Here is a 21,638-nt window from a genome sequence, read left to right as displayed (position 1 = left end):
CAGAGTGGTCTAATTGAGGTAAAGTAAAGCTGCTTATTAATTCTAACTTAAAATCATGACCATGATCACCTGTGATATCAAATATCAAGTTCTGAATGAGTAGTAATAAAATTACACCAAAATTCAAAAAGCAACAAAATCAGTACTCTCAAAAACTAAATCTAAAGCCGGGTGGTGGTGGCGCACGCCTGTAATCCCAGCACTCTGGGAGGCAGAGGCAGGCGGATTTCTGAGTTCGAGGCCAGCCTGGTCTACAGAGTGAGTTCCAGGACAGCCATGGCTATACAGAGAAACCCTGTCTGGGGGGGGTGGGGGGGGGAACAACCTAAATGTATTTCTACCCCTATCAAGCAATATACAAAATACTCTCTAATGCTCACATGGTTCCATGTGATTTTGCAGCATGTGATTTTAGTTCTTTCATATTCTCTAAAATAACATCACCTAACATTCTCACACACAATCATATTTGACTGGTTTTACGTTGTTTTGAGACTAGGCCTTGCTCTGTAGTTCAGCTGGTCTTGAACTATTTATTCACCAAATAACAACGGGCTTTTTCATACAATATTATTTTGACCATTTTCTTTCCCCTCTAACTCTACCTCCCTGATTCTAACTTCATATTCATATTCTCTCCCTCCTTCCCCCCCCCCCCCGTGTGTGTGTGTGTGTGTGTGTGTGTGTGTGTGTGTGTTTGTCTGTCTCTCTAACAAATATCCAGTAAAACAGAAATGAGTAAAAACACACCTTGGAGGGTTTTGTGTTGGCCGACTGCTACCCTGAATGTGGGTGACACACTCAGTAGCACTGTAGGGGAACAGACTGGCTTCTCCCTTCCCAGCAATCATCGTTTCCAATGCTGGCGGCCTTCAATGTCTGACAATCCGCTTGCCTTCCAAGGACTAAGATTGCTGCACTAAGTCACTACATGTGGTGTAATCCTATCTTCTGTGATCAATGTTTTTGGTTTTAGTAAGGAATTTCTTCTCATTTTTAATAAAGTATTTGAAAGATTTTTTTTTTACATAAACTAATTAAAAGGAAAGTTCTTTGGAAGGAATAAGACATGATTGTTGGGCTCTACCCAGAACATTTTTTAAAAAGATGACATCAATTACAATAATAAAATATCTATAATTTATCTCTGAAACTAACTACCAATACCTTAACAAAGTAACATATATTTTGAAATACAAATCGTAAGCATGATCACTAGATCCATGTTTGTAAAAAAGGCAAACTTCATTTCCAGGATTCACAGTCAAGAAGGAAAATTAGCGTTTCCTCATCATGGATATTATTTAAAAAAAAAAAGTTCCAAAGTATTTTTCAGTTTGGTTAGACAAAGCAAAATCTTTTTTACTTTGAAAGCCTCTCTCTAATATGCACACAGCCTGGTTATTAAATAAGTATTATACACAATAGCCTAGGCAAACAGTTAAAACCAACTATCAATTTCTCCTGAGACTCTTGTATTTTCAAAATGGAAAACAAATACTTCTAAGTAGAATGTAGTCTACAATCTGAAGCATGGATTAATTACAAAGTATGAGAGCACACAGCATACCCAGAAAAATAATCTGCTAAAACTATGAGTGGGACAGGAAAATGGCTCCTGGGGTAAGGTGTCTGACAGCAAGTTTAAAGACCTGAGTTCCATCTTGAGGACCCGGAGCGGAAGGAAAAGGACCAACTCCCAAAAGCTGTCCACTGACTTCCACGTACATGTAGTGGCATGTGAGTGTAAGCACACACATATTCTATGCATAATAATGCAAAAAGTGTGTGCACACATATACACACACAATTAAGTAAAGGGCACAAAAATTAGTGTATATATTAAGTAGGTAATATTTCAAAAGCAATAAAATGTATTTTATAGTTTTAGTCATCAGAAGAAGACATACAGATTGAGACTATCAAGTAAAACAGAAATTATGTTCCACTAAAGTCTTCATTCTATCTTTGCTCAGAACTCTCAATAATTAGTATACTACTTTTATATATGGGCTAAAGATTAACAGAGGCAAATAATATTTTTAGAACTTTGTGTACTGAGGATTTAAAGATAAAACTAGATTAGCTATAATTTTTTTCTTCCTTCAGTCCTGACAATGGCGGCATGGCAGTACAGGAAGGAGGCTATGAAAAAGACAGCCATTTTAGAGGACTACATCAAAGAAACACCCAGTCAAGAAAATTACTAACAATCCTTAACAACAGCAAATAATTGTGTTGTCTCAGTCAATACTACTAGCTCCCTTCATACCTCTTCCCAGCTCAGTGTGACAGAAATGTCAATGCAAGGTCCAAACTACAGGAGAGCCCTCCTCCTTGTGGCTCTCTGTGGAGGGATCATTTTTCTAGAGCGGAAGGACATTAGCAATTCTCATGCTTCTCCTAGTTACCTGTGGTGGAGACGAAGCACTGGGATACTGAGACTAAATCATAGTAGTTCTTGGCCCAGGCCCCAATGACCGCCCAAGGGTCCCCCTAGGACACGGGGCTACCACCATCCAGAATGACCATGGACACATCCAAAGCCCAGTTCTCATGCTATTCCAGAAACATGAAAGGTCAAATAGTGGTGGACATTGGACAGAATATTTATACAGTAGTTATATTGTTTTATATTTCTGTTATCTGCTTACTACTGTCTTCTAAACAAGAGTTTAATAATACTTTAAAAGTAGTCCTATTACTTACTGATTGCTAATAAAAATAATTTAATTGAGGAAGGGGGGGGGGCGTGCTGACCATACAGAGATCATGAAGCAAAGGAAAGATCATCTACCACAAGCCAAAGAGCTTAACTTCAACGCTACAATGTTCCTGTATTTCAAAGCTAACTTAAATTCTCAATGACCCCATACTTAGTTGGAAAAGAGAAGATAAATCATTTTAAAAGCAAACTCTCCATTTTAAAGATAAAACCAGACGTGGGAACACAGACTATCATGGCCTAGACTACTTACTAGCCTAACAAGTAGTGCCCACTGCAACTAAAATAAACACTAACACTAATAATAGGCACATAGCTAACAAGTAGTGCCCATTGCAACTAAAATAAACACTAATATTAATAGGCACATAGCTAACCTATTTCAACAACAGTCACTCATCTAATAAACTAACAAGATAATCTATTTCATAGACAACAATTATTCCAAATTACTAACATATATATCTGCTGAAATTCCCTTTATTATAAAAGAACCTTAATAAATGATTGTCTTCTTTAATTTTCTACATATTTCTAACATATTCTTTAATCCAAAAGCAGAAATTGATTTTTTTTTCCAATACTCAAAACTGGAAATGAAGGAAAAAGAAAGAAAAACGTGGTCTCACGAAGTCAGAGTCTGTTGTTAGCAAATCCCAAGTTTCTCAGGGCAGAGGCTTACCTTGACGTTTGACTTTTTTGAGAAGTTCACTACTACTCCCCAGCCAAAATCATCGCCTTCATTTTTCACCTGAGAATAAAACAAGCAGACAAAACAAGCAGACTCTTATTTAGATCCAAAGTGAAATTAGAGCCTTCTATATCTACATTACAGACTAATTAGACTTTAAAATTTCCCTAATGTGTTTAAAAGATCATAAGGCAGTGAATTAATTTTACAGTAAAACAAAAGCAAAACAAGAAACAACCAATACTAGATTTTATCAGTTCCCAGGAATCTCTCAGGAGGCAAACATGCCAAACAGAACACTATTTGTTCTGAGAATATTAAGTATTTTATATCTACTGATTTGAGACTTAAAAACAGGCTCATTTTTAGATAGCCTTTCCTAATCAGACAGCCGAGATGTGCTGACTAAAGCCTTCTCCATGTGAAACGGGTGAGATGACGATCCTGAGCGCCTCCGGTAGCAGGAAGCACTTTACTAGCATAAGCAAGTCTAACATCTGTAATATACAAACATTTGATACAGAGCCACAGCATACCTTTACCAAACGACCTGGTTGGAGAAAGGGTAAGCAGTATTTTGGTTTATGAATATATTCTTCAATCTCTTTTCCCAGTTTGGCAAGTTGCTGTCTAATCTTGTAATAGATGACCACATTTTCTTCATTGGGAATTACTATTTTATTATACTGCTCTTCTGAGTTCTTTACCTCTATAAATAAAGCACAGGTCACAATGCTATCAAAACTGCTACACACCTCACATAAATTAAATTCAAGATAATTTTTCTACTCTGAATGTACAGACCCAGGCAGCTACTGAAATGGTCTGAGAAGGACTGTGTCTCATCTACGTCTTCTATTAAGGGCTAGCATCACCTCTGTGCTAACCTGCAATTCTGCCCCTGAATGCCCTTTGTCTAGTGTGAGGTCCCTTCCTACAGCACCCCATTATGATCAGTCTAGTGTCAACTGTTGTCTCTGTAGTAAACACACCTCGCACACTTGTTGCTATTATACAGTTATTATATAGTTGCTACTACAGAATTTTATACAAATATAAACATTTACAGTTCATGGATGTGCAATCACTTTTACTCTTCAGCTATTTGTCCACGGTCCTATTACAAATATTTGTGAAAAGCCTTGGTTTGAATGCATTTTAACTCAGCCATGAGTGGTGTTGCTGGGTCATGTGGCAAGTCTCCATCAAAGGTAAAGAGCTTTGTAACAAATTTCTACAGTAACATACCATTTTATTGTTTATCTTTTGTTAAAAAAAAAAGGTACTGATCCAGTAAGTATGTAAAATAGTTTTGAATTGTACTTCTTAGCAATGATTTGCAACATCCTATTAATGTACTTTAGCTATTTGTATATGGTTTGTTCTTAGTTTATTTACTTATTTACTTATTTTTAAGTAAATGATCCCAGGGCCTTGCACATGCCTAGCCCATTTGTCCATTTTTAAACGGAATTATCTTTTGTTGAGTCCTAAGAGTTCATTACACATTCCAGATCTAGACTTTTTATTAGAGTGTTTTCAAATATTTACCCTATTTCTACCTACTCCATAGTTTCAAAAACAAGTTTTTACTTTTGTTGAAATCTAATTGATTCATATAGGTATTTGTTTATATTTTCGGTATCATAGCTAAGAAGTCACTGGCAAATGTGAAGAGATCTGTGCTTCTGCTGTCTGTACTGAGTTTTCTAGTGTGACTTTATTGTGGACTCCTCTTTTCCTTTCCTTCCCTTCCTTTCTTTTGTTGGTTTTTCAAGACAGGGTTTCTCTGTGTAGCCCTGGCTGTCCTAGAACACACTCTGTAGACCAGGCTGGCCTGAACTCAGCGATCCCCCTGCCTCTGCCTCCCAAGTGAACACCTGCCCACCACTGCCCAGGTTCCCCCACCCTCCACTTTGGGTTAATACTAAACTCTTTCTGTTTAAACCGAATGCTTCATCATTTTGAGAATTAAAGAAAAAGAAACATTAGTATGCATAGCCCACAAATCTTTCTTAGAGACTAATTGAAACACCATATAGATATTCTTAGCTGACATCATAACACAGTAACCAAGAAGGATAATACTGCAGCTACACTATCAGCCATTTTATCATCTTAGCATTTGCACAGACTATTTTGTTCCTTACACCTGCTGATCTTTTGTATTCCTGGTCACTTTTAAATGAACCACTTCACTACTTACAGAAAGTGAATTTAATTCACTAGCAACTAGAGTACTGTCACAGCACACATAATAGAAGTAGATTATCAGAAAAAGACAATTGACAGTTTATAGAAAGGGAGAGACAGGTCAGAGGCTAAATGCTTGTTATATAAACATGAAGACCTCAATTTAAATCTCGGGTACCCATGCAGGCACTTCTGTGACTCCAGTGTTACAGGGTGGATCCTGGGGACTTGTTGGTTGGCCAGGGTAGCTTAAACAGACAAATCTTGTTTGAAAAATAAGGTAGAGACAGGAAGATGACTCAGCAGATAAAGATATGTGCTACTAATTCTGCTGTACTGAACTTCAATTCCCCACGTGGTGGACCCACACAATGGGGGTAAAAATTAACTCCTGAAAGTTGTCCTCTGATGTGCAGATGTACGCCAGGACACGTGTGGCCTATTCCCAAAATAAAGCAGTGAGGAAAGAAATGAAGAAGCAGTGGAGGGCTCTACAAGCATAATGACCTAGCATCCACATAAAACTAGGTGTGGCCACTCATGCCTACAACCCTTGACATGGGAAAGAAACAGGAACATCAGTAGGGCAAGATGACCACCAACATAGCAAAAAGTAGTGTTCCAGGTTCAGTGAAAGACCGTCTCAAGGGAATGAGGCAAAGTGCTAAGAGGATACCTGATGGCCACTTCTGGCCTCCACATATGCACATATGTACAAACAGATACACACACCAGAAAACCAGGAAGGCGTAGAACACAGAGGAAGATACTCAGCTCGAAGTTCCAGCTTTCACATGCCTGCACCCACACATTTACCTCACACCTACAAAATTAAAAAAATCTACAGAAGGACACTAAGACAAACAGAAGTCATTAAAATATTTTGTAAAAGTGGACACTAGGAAAACAAGATGCAAAAACTATAAAGCTGTAGCTGTGGCTGTCCAGCTGTCTCTCTGTATATTAAGAGTTAGATATTGGAAATTGCTCAATACAAACCCAAATTTTCTTAATGATTCACAGGTTATAGCATTCTTTGTGTGGGCATGTGTTTCAAAGTCAGAGGTAGATATGTCTTCCTCTATAGCTCTCCACTTTATGTTTTAAAGTTTTGTTTTTTTTTTAACTTATTTATTTTATTTCTATGAGTACACTATAGCTGTCTTCAGACACAACAGAAGAGGGCAATTGGATCCTATTACAAATGGTTGTGAACCACCATGTGGTTGCTGAGAACTGAACTCAGGACATCTGAAAGAACAGCTTTTAACTGCTGAGCCATCTCTCCAGCTTTCCACTTCATTTTTAAAAACATAGATTCTTAGTGAATAGAGTTTACCAATTAGTTAGACTTGCTGGGCAGTGAACATTAGGGATCCACCTGTCTCTTATTCCATCAGTACCAGGGTTGTGACCATGTAGCCTACTAATACGACACCACACAAATTTAAAACAAAAAACAAAATATGTATGCAGGATGTGAACTCAAGACTCACACATACTCAGCAGACAGTTTACTGACTGAACCATCTTCCTAGCCTGTTATAGGATTATTCTTGTGAGACATCATTTTACAAATCAAATTTTATATTGAACTTTTTGTTACATGATTATTTAAAGACATAAAATATATATTTTAAAAAAAATTACACGAAGGTTTAAGCACTAGGAAAACACTATTTTGTCAGAACTGTCTACGTTTATTTTGAATGTTCCAGTTCATAAAGGCCAGACTACAGTTCTACATTTTTTAACTTAATGGCCAAGATTTGCTTTATTAGACAAAAAACAAAAACAAACAAAAAACAGTGATCAAACCACTAACAAGACAGTCACTTTGTTGCTGAGTAGTTAAAGAAAGAGAATTTTATACTTACTTTCTACAACTCCTGGAATTGCTCTATAATGCTGAAACTGGTAGAAGGATTTTTCAAGCATGTACTCAGGATTAATTTCTTCTACTCTTAATAAGTTCAAAACCATGTTATAGGTCAGATGGAAAGCACTATTCAGAGGATCAGCTGATCCCTAAAAGAAAAAGCATGACAATTTTGCACATTTCTAAAACATTTACAGAAGACCTTTAACATGCTTAATAATTTACCTATACTAGCAAATACAAGGATATACAAATACTTTTCTTGGATCAAAGTGATAAAATGATTACTGTCTTTAAGAATATAGCATGAATAAAATCCCAGACAGTTGTGGTGCATGCCTTTAATCCTAGCACTAGGGAGTCAGAGGCAGGAAGCTCAGGGTCACCCTAGTCTACAGAGAGAGAACCAAAACAGTCAAGACTACACAGAGAAACCCTATCTACAAAAACAAAACAACAAAAACCCCAGAGATATAGGGTTCAAAGACCACAAAATATGCTTAGCTCTCTTTCCTTCCAAGCACAAGAAAGGATTGCTTTATTGGTCTCCAAGTGGGTGCGATCAATTGTGGGAGAAAATGAGATGTCTGTCACTTTCTGATATGTTTAATTATTGGTAGAAAGGGCTATGCTCCCTTTCCTGACACAGTGACTGCCAATGCTCCATCTGGCTGGTGCTTTTAAGAATGCTGAGCAGGATCTGTCCTAACAACTTGTGGTCAGAAACGTAAACCTAAAGCTACTAAGGTCAGGTTAGTGATTGCAGCCTAGCCTAGCCTGTAGTGACCAGTGGATAACATTTCAGAGTGAGAGCTGGATAAAAACAACACGCTGGAAATATGTGCCGTGAAGCTGCTAATGTGGCTTCCCAGTTATAGATCTTACTGTCTCTATGCTTTGGTAATTACTTTTCACCTCCAAAGTGTGGTTGTCACCAAAGAAGAGACAGGTTAATGACTGGACACTAAAAATATTTGCCACTAAACACAATAAATTTTGTTGTAGATTTTTTTTTTTTACTGTACAAAACTATTAGCTTACACCAATTTGGTTTTCATCCAAAATACTGCCCCAATATCTAAGCTCACACCTTTTAGCAGTGGCTCTTCAGAAGAATTTTTCTTTATTTAAATACTTTGCAAGTGTGAATGTGGCTGTACAAGGGAATCATCACATTTTTAAATTGTTTCCTCAGCTCGCTAACCCACCTCCACCCTTGGGAGTGCTCTCTCCTTTCTTAGTGAACTCTCTACTTCTAGTCTACTTCTAGTCTGGCTTACAAGGCATTGCTTCTTATCCTTCTCTCCTTAGGGAGCCTGCCAGATTTTCACATCAGAAGAAGAGTGAAAGATTAGATCTGGGGGAAAATGTTCACTGAGATGCAGGTGTTACCATTCAAGCCACACAGCTCTAAATGGCATAATAAATTGCATAGTAAACGCTGTTAGACTAGTCAGGGGCCAACTACTGAGACTTCAGAATCATAAATGTATGCAGACGTATTTGTACTGAGAGTAGAACTTTTACTCGAGTTTTAGATGAAAGTGTTTCTAAAGACTCAAAAAGAAAAAGGAGCTATCTGCTGGGGGGGGGGCGCAATGATGATGTTTCTAAACTCTGATTTTATCTATTTCATTTAAAAATAAGGCCCCAAAACAGATGAACCTGGAAAGTCCAAATTCATGGAAAAGACTGTGCTCCTTTAAGACTAACACAGCAACGAAAGCGACTAAGTTCCAATTTAGGAGTTACTTCTGCCTCACTACTTCTTTAAGTCAACTACTATACATGGCTTCCCCAGTGCACTTTACATTAGTATTTCTGTCATGAGTGCTATCATGTTCATAAATGGTTCATCAAACTATGACCTGCTACTGTTACCAACCTAACTACTCCTAAATATAATTCCATTATGATTCATGACTTTGCTTAAGAACAAGATATGACAAGTAAATGTCCTACATAGATACTAAAATCAATCACATACTTTAAACCAAATTTTCTCCTCATAAAATAGATAAAAAGCAACCAAAACCAGCTTCCTTGAGAAGTTCTCTAAAGGCTAGCTATGCTAGCACACACCTGATTTAGTCTAGTACTCTAGAGATGGAGACAAGAGGGCCAGGACAAGTTCAAAGCTAGCCTAAGAGCTTCATAGCAAGTTTGAAGGTGACTAGACCTCATTAGACTCAGCTGTTTAATCAGACAAACAAAAATCCCAGATTATTCAAAACTCAGAGGCAGCAGAATGAGTGCCAGCTAGCTAGCTCAGCAGGTAAAGATGTTTGCCAAGCCGTAATCTCCATCCGGAATCCATAGGGCTATGATTAGGATATTTGTAATTGAAGATGGTGAACTAAAGGTAATGAATAAGTTGATGTTTTGGGCTATCTACTTCTTCAGCCAAAACAGTGTCACCCAAAGTACTGGCATCAGGCATTGCTCTACTTCCCATTCTCTTGGTAAGAGCTATTGTCCCAAAAGAGGGACAGTACAGAGTACTCTAAATCTGGAGGCAAAGTCTGTCCTTCTGCCCTTTCTGGAGACTATCCAGCCATTCCCACTACATGAGCTGCCTATTAGGTAAAACCATACACATGATCAGCCTCTTCTAACTCCCTAGGCCCAGATAGCTATAGACTCTCAACTCATCTTGAAAGGTATATGAGCTAATATAACTAGCTTAAAGTCATTACTGTAGAGAGTATCTTATGTCTGTATGGATGTGGCACCTGTCAATAAGTCTGATGGCCTAAGCTTAGGCAGGAAATAGGAGGTGGCATCCAGGAGGCAGAAAGGATTCTGGGAGAGTGCAAAGTGAAAATTGTCTGGGGAAGATGTGAAAAGATGCATAGTACCTGAGCACAGCAATCAGCCACATGGTAGAATGTAGATTAGAATAAATGGGTTATTTTCAATTATGATCTAGTGTGAGAAGAGCCCAGCTATATGGCCAAGGTAAATATACTTTCAGTCTGAGTCCTATTTCTGAGAGCACAGGGCTAGCAGGAAGAACCAGACCTAACTTCTACAAGTCACCGACATGCGTTCCTGCAATCCCTGATAGAAGGACAGCCTCTTACCTTAAGCAGTTGCTTTCCAATCGTTGGGCTCATCTTCTCATCCACCATGAGAATGACAATTCCTCTGTCGTCCATCCCCCTCCTTCCTGCACGACCAGACATCTGGATGTACTCACCAGAGGAAATCTGAATATGACATTCTCAAGTTTAGGAGAAAATCCTCTTAAAAAATATATCCTGATTTTACAAATAATTTACACATTTCAAGATATCATTTAAAACATGAACTTTTGGGAAACAAAGATGAAAAGTTTGTGAGAATCTTATGAAACTTAAAGTTTAGTTCTCAACTGACTTAACTCTGCATGAAAACAACAACTGTCGACTTTTGATAGATAGTTACCAGTTACAGTTACCAGTTACCAGGAAATACCAGCTAAAGGCATACAAAATACCTTTCAGTTAGATATTATGAAAAAAAATCAAAACTTAAGAATGTTAACTACAAAGCAAATCCAACAACTGTAACTTCTGATTTGACCAGAATAGCTTCTGAATCTTCAAAATTAAATTACCATGAAAGTGGCCCTTGCTGGAGAAGAGTCCAGCTCTCGAGGGGCTGGCAGACTCACTGTCACCAGGACTGACCTAGTGGAGAGACAGCCATGTGACCCCAACAGGGGCAGGTGCAGAAGCATCGTTAGGATGTGGCAGCACCAAACTACCTGAGCAAGCCACCATCATCTCTACATGTGCCTGTGTACTTTTCCTCCTCTGATGGAAGTCTGAGTGTTTACTGGTTTTTCTTTTCTAAACTTTTGACTGAGGAAGAGTTAAGAAGCATTGTTACAAAAAGACACACTACTGATAGCCCAGGGATAAGGAAGAAGCCAGAAAAAAGAACAAAAGACTATAGATAAGATCAAGACATTTAAAAAAGTAGCCCAATAAAATCAGACTCTAAAAGCATTTTTGTAGTGCATCTTTAAGAAATTCTTTTCAAGTGTGTGCTGGGGCTACTAGGATGAGGGCTTGCTTGGCATGTATACAGAGCTGTAAAAATAACTTGTACATGGTCTAGGTCTACAAGCATTATCAGTAGTCACTAGAGCAAGCAAACATAGGTACAGAACCACAGGCAGATCATGTAAAGTAACTGAGTTTCAAGGTCTACATGCACAGCTACTGGCTCACAAAGGTTCTGCAACATCACCGGATGCTGAGCTCAAGGGCGTCATCTCTGGTTTTTGTACATAAAGGATTTTGGTAGTTCCCTCAAGAAAATGGGTCTTTAGGGAAAGTGTCAGGAAGGAGAAGAAAAGGTAAATATTTTAAAGAATTTGGGTCTTTTAGAGCAGTACTGAGAATCAGATCTACACACTGCTGAATGAAGGTTTTTAAAGCAGGTTCTCTATCTTCCTAACACTGTGACCCTTTAATACAGTTCCTCATGTTGTGGTGACCTCCAACCATAAATGTATTTTGTTACATCACAACTGTAATTTTGCTACTGTTATGATTCATAATATAAGTATTTGTATTTTTCAGATGGTCTTAGGTGACCCCTGGGGTAGGATCACTTGGCCCCCAGGTTGAAAACCTGTTTTAAAGCACCGGAAGCTCACTATTCCTTCAAAGATTTCATACATTTCCAGGCATGGATGACAGTATTCAGAAATGACAGGGGAGAAAGCAATTTGATTTGGGGTTCAAGTCTGTAGGTACCTGTGATATACTGGCTTAACACTATTGTTGATTCTTGAAAGAATTACTCATTTATTTTGCAATTACTACTGGCATGTAAGCAGTTTAAAAATAAAGGTAATTTGCTAATGGAAAAAAAAATTATGCTTTGCCCTTAAATTTATCATCATTATTTTTTAGGAGTCTGATATTATTGTAGGAAACTTCACTAAGCTGAAATAAAAAATCACTAATTTCAAGAGAAAAGTTTAGGTAAAGAGCTAATTCCTTCCAAATGGCAGACAGTGAATCTTGGGATCAGCCTGTGCTCACGTGACCTCGTCACATGACAGTGCTTCGCCGTGTGCTTTCTCATGCCCACCTAGGCTCCACTGGCGACCTGACAAGACTCCTCCCCAGTTGTCTACTTTAAGGACTCTCTTCTCTTTTAAGACTTCTCCGTGGACTTCTGCTCTTTAAAATGAAAAAAAAAAAGGCTTATGTGCTTGTTTGTGCATTTTACCTGCTGCCTGTCTGTGCACCATGTGCATATATTACAGTGCCCTCACAAGTTACGAGTGGTGTCAGATGGCTGGAACTGGAAGGGATGCTAGCTCGTGTGGGTGCTGAGGACTCAACAGCAGGCAGCACTCCAAATGCTGAACCACCACCTCTGCAGCCAGGCCTGTCACCTGTTCTTATGCTGTATCTCTCCTACAGTATTGCACAGAGCAGACAGACATCAAGCTGGAATGACTTTTGTGTTTGCAGTGGGGTCTCCCATGTAGCCGTGTATGGCCTAGAGCTCATTGATATACACTAGATATTCAAATTAGGAAAACTCCACTTACATTTGAAGTTATTAAACATTTGGAGCTAAAATTCTCAAAGATATGAGTCAAAATCATGTGAGATAAAATAAAGATTAGTTACTATTTTAAATACAAATTTACTATTTTAAAATACAAATAATTACTTACCCATCTAAAATCCTTCCCATCATATTTACGGGCATTTGTAAATAAAACAGTTCTAGCTGGCATGTTAATTCCCATAGCAAAAGTCTCTGTGGCAAATAAGGCCTAAAGAAATAAGCGATTATATAATTAATTAATGGATTTTAAAGTAAAAACTTAAGTAATTTTCAAGTGTTAATAAAATTAGCATAATTTGTAAACTTAGTTCTTTAATGAGGTTCTATAAAAATAAGATGAATTCTGGATTTATTACAGTATTTTGTAGATATAACTATTAATATTTTTCTTTATATTTGTCAAACTTATTAATTCAGGAAAATTAGTCTTGTTTACATCCCAGTTCAAGCCATTGGCAAGAACACATCTGAACTAATGACCAAGGATGAGCCAGCAGAATATCTTCCCAAATGCAGCCAATTTTCCTGGCTTTTTACTGATAATGAAGCAGTTATAAAGATCACTTCACAGTTGGGTTCCAGGGCACAGACTCAGGGACTAATGAATTCTAAAATTATAAGATTTTATCAACAAAATATAGTTGGTTTGGGCATACAAAGTTATATGTCAATAAAATATTAAATAGGGGATGGAGAGATAGCTCAGCGGTTAAGAGCACTGACTGCTCTTCCAGAATTCCTGAGTTCAATTCCCAGCAACCACATGGTGGCTCATAGCCATCCATAATGGGATCCAATCCCCTCTTTTGTGTGTCTGACAGCTACAATGTATTCATATAAATAAAATAATCTTTAAAAAAAAAAGAAGTATTAAATATTCATCAACAGAAAAAAAAACACTTCATCAACTCAAAAGAACACCAGTCATTAGAAAATGAACCATACATAAGCCAAAAGAACAGGTTTTTTTTTCTTTGCCAAAAAGTCACATAATATCTGAATATATGCTAGTGAACATTTCTAGGAAATAATGGGGCAAGATAAACTTTCACCTTTTATTTTATTTACAACTACTTTTCTTGAATTCAACAACCTTCAATTATCACTCATACTCTTGAAAATTGGTCCAATAATCACTTAGCCAAGCAAAATTTATCATCTATAGAACATCAACAAGGACTTACTAGGATCTGGGTATAAATACTGACTAACACTCATTAAAGCACCAAAGTTTTTCTTTTAAATATTCTTCCTAAAGCTGAGGCCTCTTAGAATAAAACACATGGAAATGATTATGCTCTGCAGTTGTTTTCCATTTCTAGATATAGGCACATCAGTTTCTAAAAAACTGATCAAAGTAGACTCCCTGAGTTCAATATCCTAAAATATTCCCCTTCCTAAGCATAAAACACAATTCTTATCTAAAGTAACGCTCTTAATCGTGGCTGTAGGTAGACCAGTTATCTAGTCAACTCCATGTCTACTAATTAAACAGCACATTCTACAAAACTATACTACAGTCAGGTGATGCCACTTACATAAGACACTAAATAACTTTCCTACTTATTCTTCCAAGTCATAATACTGATATGGCATAGTATGAAAGGTCAAGTTCATTACCTGAAGTACTACTCCATGCAACCTTCCTAAGGCATTCTATACAAACTAATTTTTTAGGAAAAGAAAAATAAATCACAAACAAGCAAGGCATGGCTTCCACCCATAATCTCAGCATAAAACAAGTAAAGCAGAAGGGCTGCTGTTGGAGAATAGCCTGGGCTCAGAGTAAGGACTGATGCAACGGTTAAGAGCCCTTGACTGCTCTCCGAAGGTTCTGAGTTCAAATCCCAGCAACCACATGTTGGCTCACAACCATCCGAAACAAGATCTTCGGCCCTCTTCTGGTGTGTCTGAAGACAGTAACAGTATACTTACATATAACCATTTAAAAAAAAAAAAAATACACAAGACAGAAAAAGAAGCAACAGAACAAGACAAGCTCCCAAAAATGTGCCAACAGGGACTGGGTGATAGAGTCACCATCAAACACAGTAAGTCCCTGGCTGTAGCCTCCAGCACTGTAAAAGCAAACACACGCAAACTGGCCTATAGACAATGCTCACTAGAACTTTCACACTGCTCTGACAACACAATTTTGAGACATAAAAAAAAATTAAAAAAAAAACAAACCCAAGACAATACCTTTATCAATCCTTCAGAAAAGAGAATTTCTATAGTTTCTTTCAAAATAGGAAGTAAACCACCATGGTGAATACCAATCCCCCGTTTCAGAAGTGGAAGAACATGTTCAACCTGTAATTTTGGAATAATACTTATGTTATAAGGAAAAAGAATTTAAAATGTTAAACCTGAAAAAAATATGTAACTAAAAAAGAAAACATTTGTATTTAAGTAAATTATTCTTAAAAACCTCTCCAGAATAAAAGCAAAATCCAACCTATATTCTTACATATTAAATTGAAACACACTATAGCCTGGCTTTAACATTAATATGGTAACATATTTAAATATATTTTACTGCATCTAAGTTTTAAACATAACTTTATCTCCTGCACAAACGTCTGAGCTGTGACGGCAGAGATTGTCTGTAAAGTGTAAAATGTAAAGTGAGGCTTACACTTACAGTCCCACATGTTCAGAAGCCAAGGCAGGAGCACTGCGGAGGGCAGTAAACCTATGATTATTAAATACGTCTCTCAATAACTCAAAAGATACCAGCAATTAAACTCTAACCACGGAACATTAAACTGTAAACCGCACTTTCTGTAAAATCAAAGACCGGCTGAAGAGTACACCCTCACTACTGTGGCCAGGCTCCATGCCGGCAAGGTCTAGGATAAAATGCATGCAGCCATTATGGAGCAGCCATTTAATACCCACCATGCACCTGGAAGGAAAATTATTTTAAACTTCTCTAAGATAAGACGCCATATTAAAATGCCAAGAAACAGGCTGCTGTTGTGTGGGGCAAGCTAAATACTCTACAATCCACATACCCTCCTCTGAGCACACGAGGACCTCCACAGTTCCCCTCCCCCAGTCTAACTTTCACACTATCTTAGCCAAAAAGTATTGTACTCTGGATGCATAGCCTAGTCATACAGGGAGGTTTTAAAAGATTCTTCCAACTAAGATGAAAACTAGACTAGTGAAGTCAAAACCCCTGGGCTCGGCTCCCAAGTCCTAGAGTATTTTAGATGCCCAGTCAATTCCAACAGTGAAAGGAAAAACACGAAAGACATTAAAGCAAAGGAGATGTTTATTTATTAAAGTACAGATTAATTTTCATTAGGTACATTCTCTTATTCAGTATTCTCATAAACTGAGAAATTTAATGACTTAAAACCAACACTAAAATTTTTGTTATACAGGAATATAAAAAGTAGTTTCTAGACTATGCTATGTATGTTCTTAAAGAAAAATTCCTTCCAACAGCAAATTTTACTTGGCACCTTTTCAATGATTTGAAACATATATAAAGGTGTTGTCTGGGCGCATAGGCCAACAGATGTTGCCACAATGCAATAAAATGAAAATGAGTAGCCGGGCGGTGGTGGCGCACGCCTGTAATCCCAGCACTCTAGGAGGCAGAGGCAGGGGGATTCCTAATTTCGAGGCCAGCCTGGTCTACAGAGTGAGTTCCACGACAGCCAGGGCTATACAGAGAAACCCTGTCTTGAAAAAACCAAATCCAAAACACCCCAAAAAAAGAAAGAAAAAAAATAAAAAAGAAAATGAGTTACTATCTGCTCCCTGCTAAAATCTTTACTTACTCATGTAAGTCACCCACCTGAGGGAGTTTTTTATCTTCATCAGACAAGCAGTCAATTGCATTATTGAAAACTTCTTCAACCATCTTCTTTTCTTCATCTATGAGAAAAAATTCAACGGCACACAAATATTAAAATGAATCAGTGGTCCTAAGCCTCACACATTATAAAAAGCAGTGGCCCTCTCTGCCCCAATCCATCAGCTGAACTGTCAGTCCACCAGGGCAAAGGGCGCAGAGACTAACGGGGAGGGGCGTTCAGAAGCTGTGAGTCTGTATGGTGAACAACAACACTGGGACCATGCAGGGAGCAGACCACCTTTACCTGGGCTTGTATGACTCTAGGCGTACATACTTTGGGGGACTGGGAGTAGGACCATCCTGGAAGGGCAAAGGTCATTGGTTGGAGTATAGGAACTGAAAAGCCTCAGCACTTCAGGAATCTCAGGTGCTGGCAGAATGGTTTCTTATTGGGAGAAAGGAAGTCATCTAAGTAAGGCTACATGATATTGTGCAGGCAGACACACGATGTGTGTGTGTAGCCCTGCCACGGAAGGGCGTCCTCCTTTACATGCTGAGCTCACAAGGCTATCCAGTCAATTGTACACTTTGACCTTAATTACCAGAGTTTCCCCACAAAAGTCACAGTAAAGAATTGGTATTTTTTTAAGCAACCTCTTACTGTCCTTGAAACACATCTAGCAGTCTTAATCCATGAAAAAGTTAAAAAAAAAAATCAGTTAGCAATATTAAGAGGTTGAAGCAGGAGTGCTACCGTGAATTCCAGGCCAGCTAGGCTGCAATGACAATAATTACACAAAAGTGACTGAGGGCAACCTCCATTCTAACATCGCAGGTTCTCACCAGCCGGCACTGCTCCAAGGTTGCGGAGACTTTGTGCAGTAGAGCAATGCACTTAACTCTAGACTAACACATCCAAAGCACATATTGTTAGTGACTTTCTTTACTGTGTCAACCAAGTAATAGATCCTCAGAAATTATTTGATATATTAATCATACATAACCCTGAGTACTTAAGAATATTCACAACTGGTAATTATAATACTGAAAGTTATAAGCAAAGCAATTTATCTGTCATCTCATTTTTACCCATGGAAAAGACTAAAGTACATAAAGAAACTCTGATAACTAAGTTTTTGCGTTTGTTTGGAGACTGTCCCCGATGTTGCCCGGTCGGCCTCCTGTCCAGGTCTTTACTGTTTCAGCATCCCAACTGCTAAGGTTTACAGGCCTGCATCTCCACACCACGATACAACTAAAATTAATTTTGGGTTACTCAAGATTTATTATTTATTATTTGGATTACACATACAATAGGCAAAATTAAGCTGGTAGTCTGGGCTTGGTTATGCCACTTCCCAGCTGTATAACTTTAAGTGAGATATATTAACAGTGAACATACACTTGCTGAACCTTTTGAGAAATTCAGCATACTTGAGGCAAAGAGTGGGTTTAGATTACTGCAAGAATAAAGAACAGTACTTTCAATAAAATTATTCTAGATCAAAACGACCCTGAGATTTCACCTTACACCAGTCAGAATGGCTAAGGTCAAAAACTCAGGAGACAGCAGGTGTTGGCGAGGATGTGGAGAAAGAGGAACACTCCTCCACTGCTGGTGGGGTTGTAAGATGGAACAACCACTGTGGAAATCAGTCTGGAGGTTCCTCAGAAAACTGGACATGAGGCTTCCAGAGGACCCTGCTATACCTCTCCTGGGCATATACCCAAAGGATTCCCCGGTATGCAATAAAGACACATGCTCCATTATGTTCATAGCAGCCTTATTTATAATAGCCAGAAGCTGGAAAGAACCCAGATGCCCCTCAAAGGAGGAATGGATACAGAAAATGTGGTATATTTACACAATGGAATACTACTCAGCAATTAGAAACAATGAATTCACAAAATTTTTAGGCAAATGGTTTGATCTGGAAAATATCATCCTAATCGAGGTAACCCAATCACAAAAGAATACACATGAAATGCAATCTCTGATAAGTGGATATTAATTAGCCCAGAAGCCCTGAATACCCAAGGCACAAATTGCATAACAAATGACTCCCATGAAGAAGTATGGAGAGGATCCTGATCCTGGAAAGGATTGATCTAGCATTGGAAGGGAATATAAGGACAGTGAAAAAGGAGGGAGGTGATTGGAGAAGGGATGGAGAAAAGAAGGTTTATGGGACATATGGGGAGGGGGGATCCGGGAAAGGGGAAATCATTTGGAATGTAAACAAAGAATATAGAAAATAAAAATATTAAAAAAAATTATTCTAACCAAGAGACTTACCCTTACTGAATGAGAGACAGATGCAGAATTACTAAGTTGATAGTAAGAAGTACAAGAAAGTATGACTGTAATGGTTCTCAGTGATGTTCCCTGGCTTTTTAAATATAGAGATATGTATGCACTTATATCTTCCAATAAAATAGGAGAGGGCGAGGGACTGAGCTGAAGTGAGGGGTACAGTGCTTGTCCATCATACACCAGGTCCAGGGAGAGATGGAGGGTGAAGAAACTATGAGATTATAATCAAACGATTATGATTATAAGCAAATTACATACGCTATTAACATACAGTAGATATATTACTGAAAACTTTAAACTAATGTAGCTACTCCATTAAGATCACGTAGAAGTATCAGTACCTGTGTTGAAATCTAATTTGGTCATCTGGAGGGCATACGCTTCACAGTCCTTCTTACTAAAACTGAAGATAATTACAGGTTGGAAATTTCTTTCCATAATCATCTTCACAATCTTGAATACATTTGATGGACCTAAAAAGGGTGAATAAATCACACCCTAAATTAACTGAAAACGGAGAACAGACCTAAATAAAACTGTAAAGTACAATTTAAGAGAATCCTACAACAAAAAACAAGAAGGAGACCTTCCAAGCATGGTTGACTCTGACATTCAGAGCAGAAGCATTATGACAGAGAGTGAAACTAGATTTCACCAGCATGAAGAACTCTGCTTTTAACAGACATGAGCAATAAGTAAAAGAAACCATCCCCAGTTTACTACAATATTAAAAAGCCCTCAAGTTATCTATTCGATATAGGTTTACCGGGAATGTAAGAACTTTAAAAACTCCACAAAGGCAACCCAATTTACAGTACGACAATGGGGTGCTGAAGAAATGGCTCAGCAGTTAAGAGCCTTGTTAATCCCGAGGACCAGAGAGGGAATCCCAGCACTCATGACAAGTGGCTCACGAACTGCAGCTCCAAGGGACCCAATGCCCTGTTTTGGCCTCCAAAGGCACAAGTACATATAGATAAGCACACATGTAATAGAAATTTTAAAACAAATTTTTAAAAAATTTTTAAGTAGACAAAGGATTATGATGATGCCAAAGTATATAGTAAGAGGATTGATTAACATCAGTGACCACAGGCAGACACAGATGAGGAACATGCTGAAATACTACTTCACTTTTACTAAGATTATAATCAAATAGACACAACTAAGTATCATTCTAGAAGTGGAGGAAGATGGTTCTCAAAAACTCCTCGGAAGAACAGCATGAAAAATGCCAAATGGTGTAACTACTTTGGTGTGATTACTTTGGCAGTAATCAAAGGGTTAATTTTCCCATGACTCATCAATCCTCCTAGGGATATACCCAGAAAAAAGAAAACACAGATTTTCTACAAAAACTTGTAGTACAAGCAAAATGTTTACAGCACTATTAGGCATAATTGACAAAAAAAAATATAGAAACAACTCCATATCTACTCAAATACTGTATATTCTCATGACACAATTTTAGTTGAACGAATACACTCAGAGTGAAATACTGACACAGAATATAGCTGTATGACTTTCATGTCATTCAAAGGAGTCAGCTACCAAAGACCACATGGTTCTATTTTTATGAGACATCCAGAAAAGTCAAATCTATGGAGGCAGAAAAAGAGACCAATTTAAAAAGATAGCTAAGTCTATGGTGTAAAAGGAAAATGGTGAGGAATGAGCGCTAATGCACGTGGCCTGGAGAGGAGGCAGAGGAAATTTCCTCAGAATTGAGTAGTAGGAACAGTTGCACAGTTCTATGAATCTATTAGAAATTATCATATTGCATTTTAAAATAATGAATTTCATGGCATGGAAATTATAGGGAAATTTAAAGCTGACTATGGCAATAGTTGTGCAATCATGTAAATATACCTGAACACACTAATTACCCACTTTAAGTTGGTAAACTATAAACTACATAGATTATATTTAAATTAATGCCATGTAAGAAAAACAGATCGCCCTTTATTCATCTGCATTTGTTATATATCACCTATATCTTTACAAAGCTTCCTGAAACAACATCAAATAAAAGACAAACAAGTAATATAGATATTCAAACAGGTAAACTTCTGTCTAAAAGCTAAATTCCGAATTACCTTTGGTTCCTCCTTTCCGTCCCTTCTGGTCTCCTTTGGCCAAATCACCTGCATCCCGAAGTACTTGCATTGCAGTGTTAAAATTATCTTCTCTGAAGTCACCCTAGAATCATATATTTTTCTATGTAACTTTGCAAACAGCTAATCAAGGCTAGAGAAATGGTTCAGTGGTTAAAAGTATGTATGCTCTTACAGAGGGGCTGGGTTCAGTGCCTGGAACACATAGTGACTCGCAAATACTTAACCATAATTTAATTTAAACTTTTCTTTTCCTTTTTTTTTTTTTTTTTCAAGACAGGGTTTCTCTGTATAGCCCTGGCTGTCCTGGAACTCACTTTGTAGACCAGGC

General features: G+C 37.8%; 1 protein-coding gene across 1 annotated transcript in view; it reads right to left on the bottom strand.

Moving 5' to 3' along the window:
• Positions 1-21,638, bottom strand: part of Mtrex (Mtr4 exosome RNA helicase) — a 61,565-nt gene that overhangs the window by 22,005 nt on the left and 17,922 nt on the right. The window contains exons 10-18 of the mRNA XM_052159660.1: positions 21,290-21,392; positions 19,535-19,666; positions 16,880-16,959; positions 15,271-15,381; positions 13,175-13,276; positions 10,572-10,697; positions 7,487-7,637; positions 3,953-4,125; positions 3,408-3,476 (exon numbers count right to left, since the gene is read on the bottom strand). Coding sequence (XP_052015620.1) covers positions 3,408-3,476; positions 3,953-4,125; positions 7,487-7,637; positions 10,572-10,697; positions 13,175-13,276; positions 15,271-15,381; positions 16,880-16,959; positions 19,535-19,666; positions 21,290-21,392 — 1,047 coding nt within the window. The remainder of the gene's footprint in view (positions 1-3,407; positions 3,477-3,952; positions 4,126-7,486; positions 7,638-10,571; positions 10,698-13,174; positions 13,277-15,270; positions 15,382-16,879; positions 16,960-19,534; positions 19,667-21,289; positions 21,393-21,638) is intronic.

Source organism: Apodemus sylvaticus, chromosome 16, assembly GCF_947179515.1.
Source record: "Apodemus sylvaticus chromosome 16, mApoSyl1.1, whole genome shotgun sequence".
Taxonomy (NCBI): Eukaryota; Metazoa; Chordata; class Mammalia; order Rodentia; family Muridae; genus Apodemus; species Apodemus sylvaticus.
The sequence above is the reverse complement of the archived record's forward strand: the minus strand, read 5'-3'. Positions and strand labels throughout refer to the sequence as shown.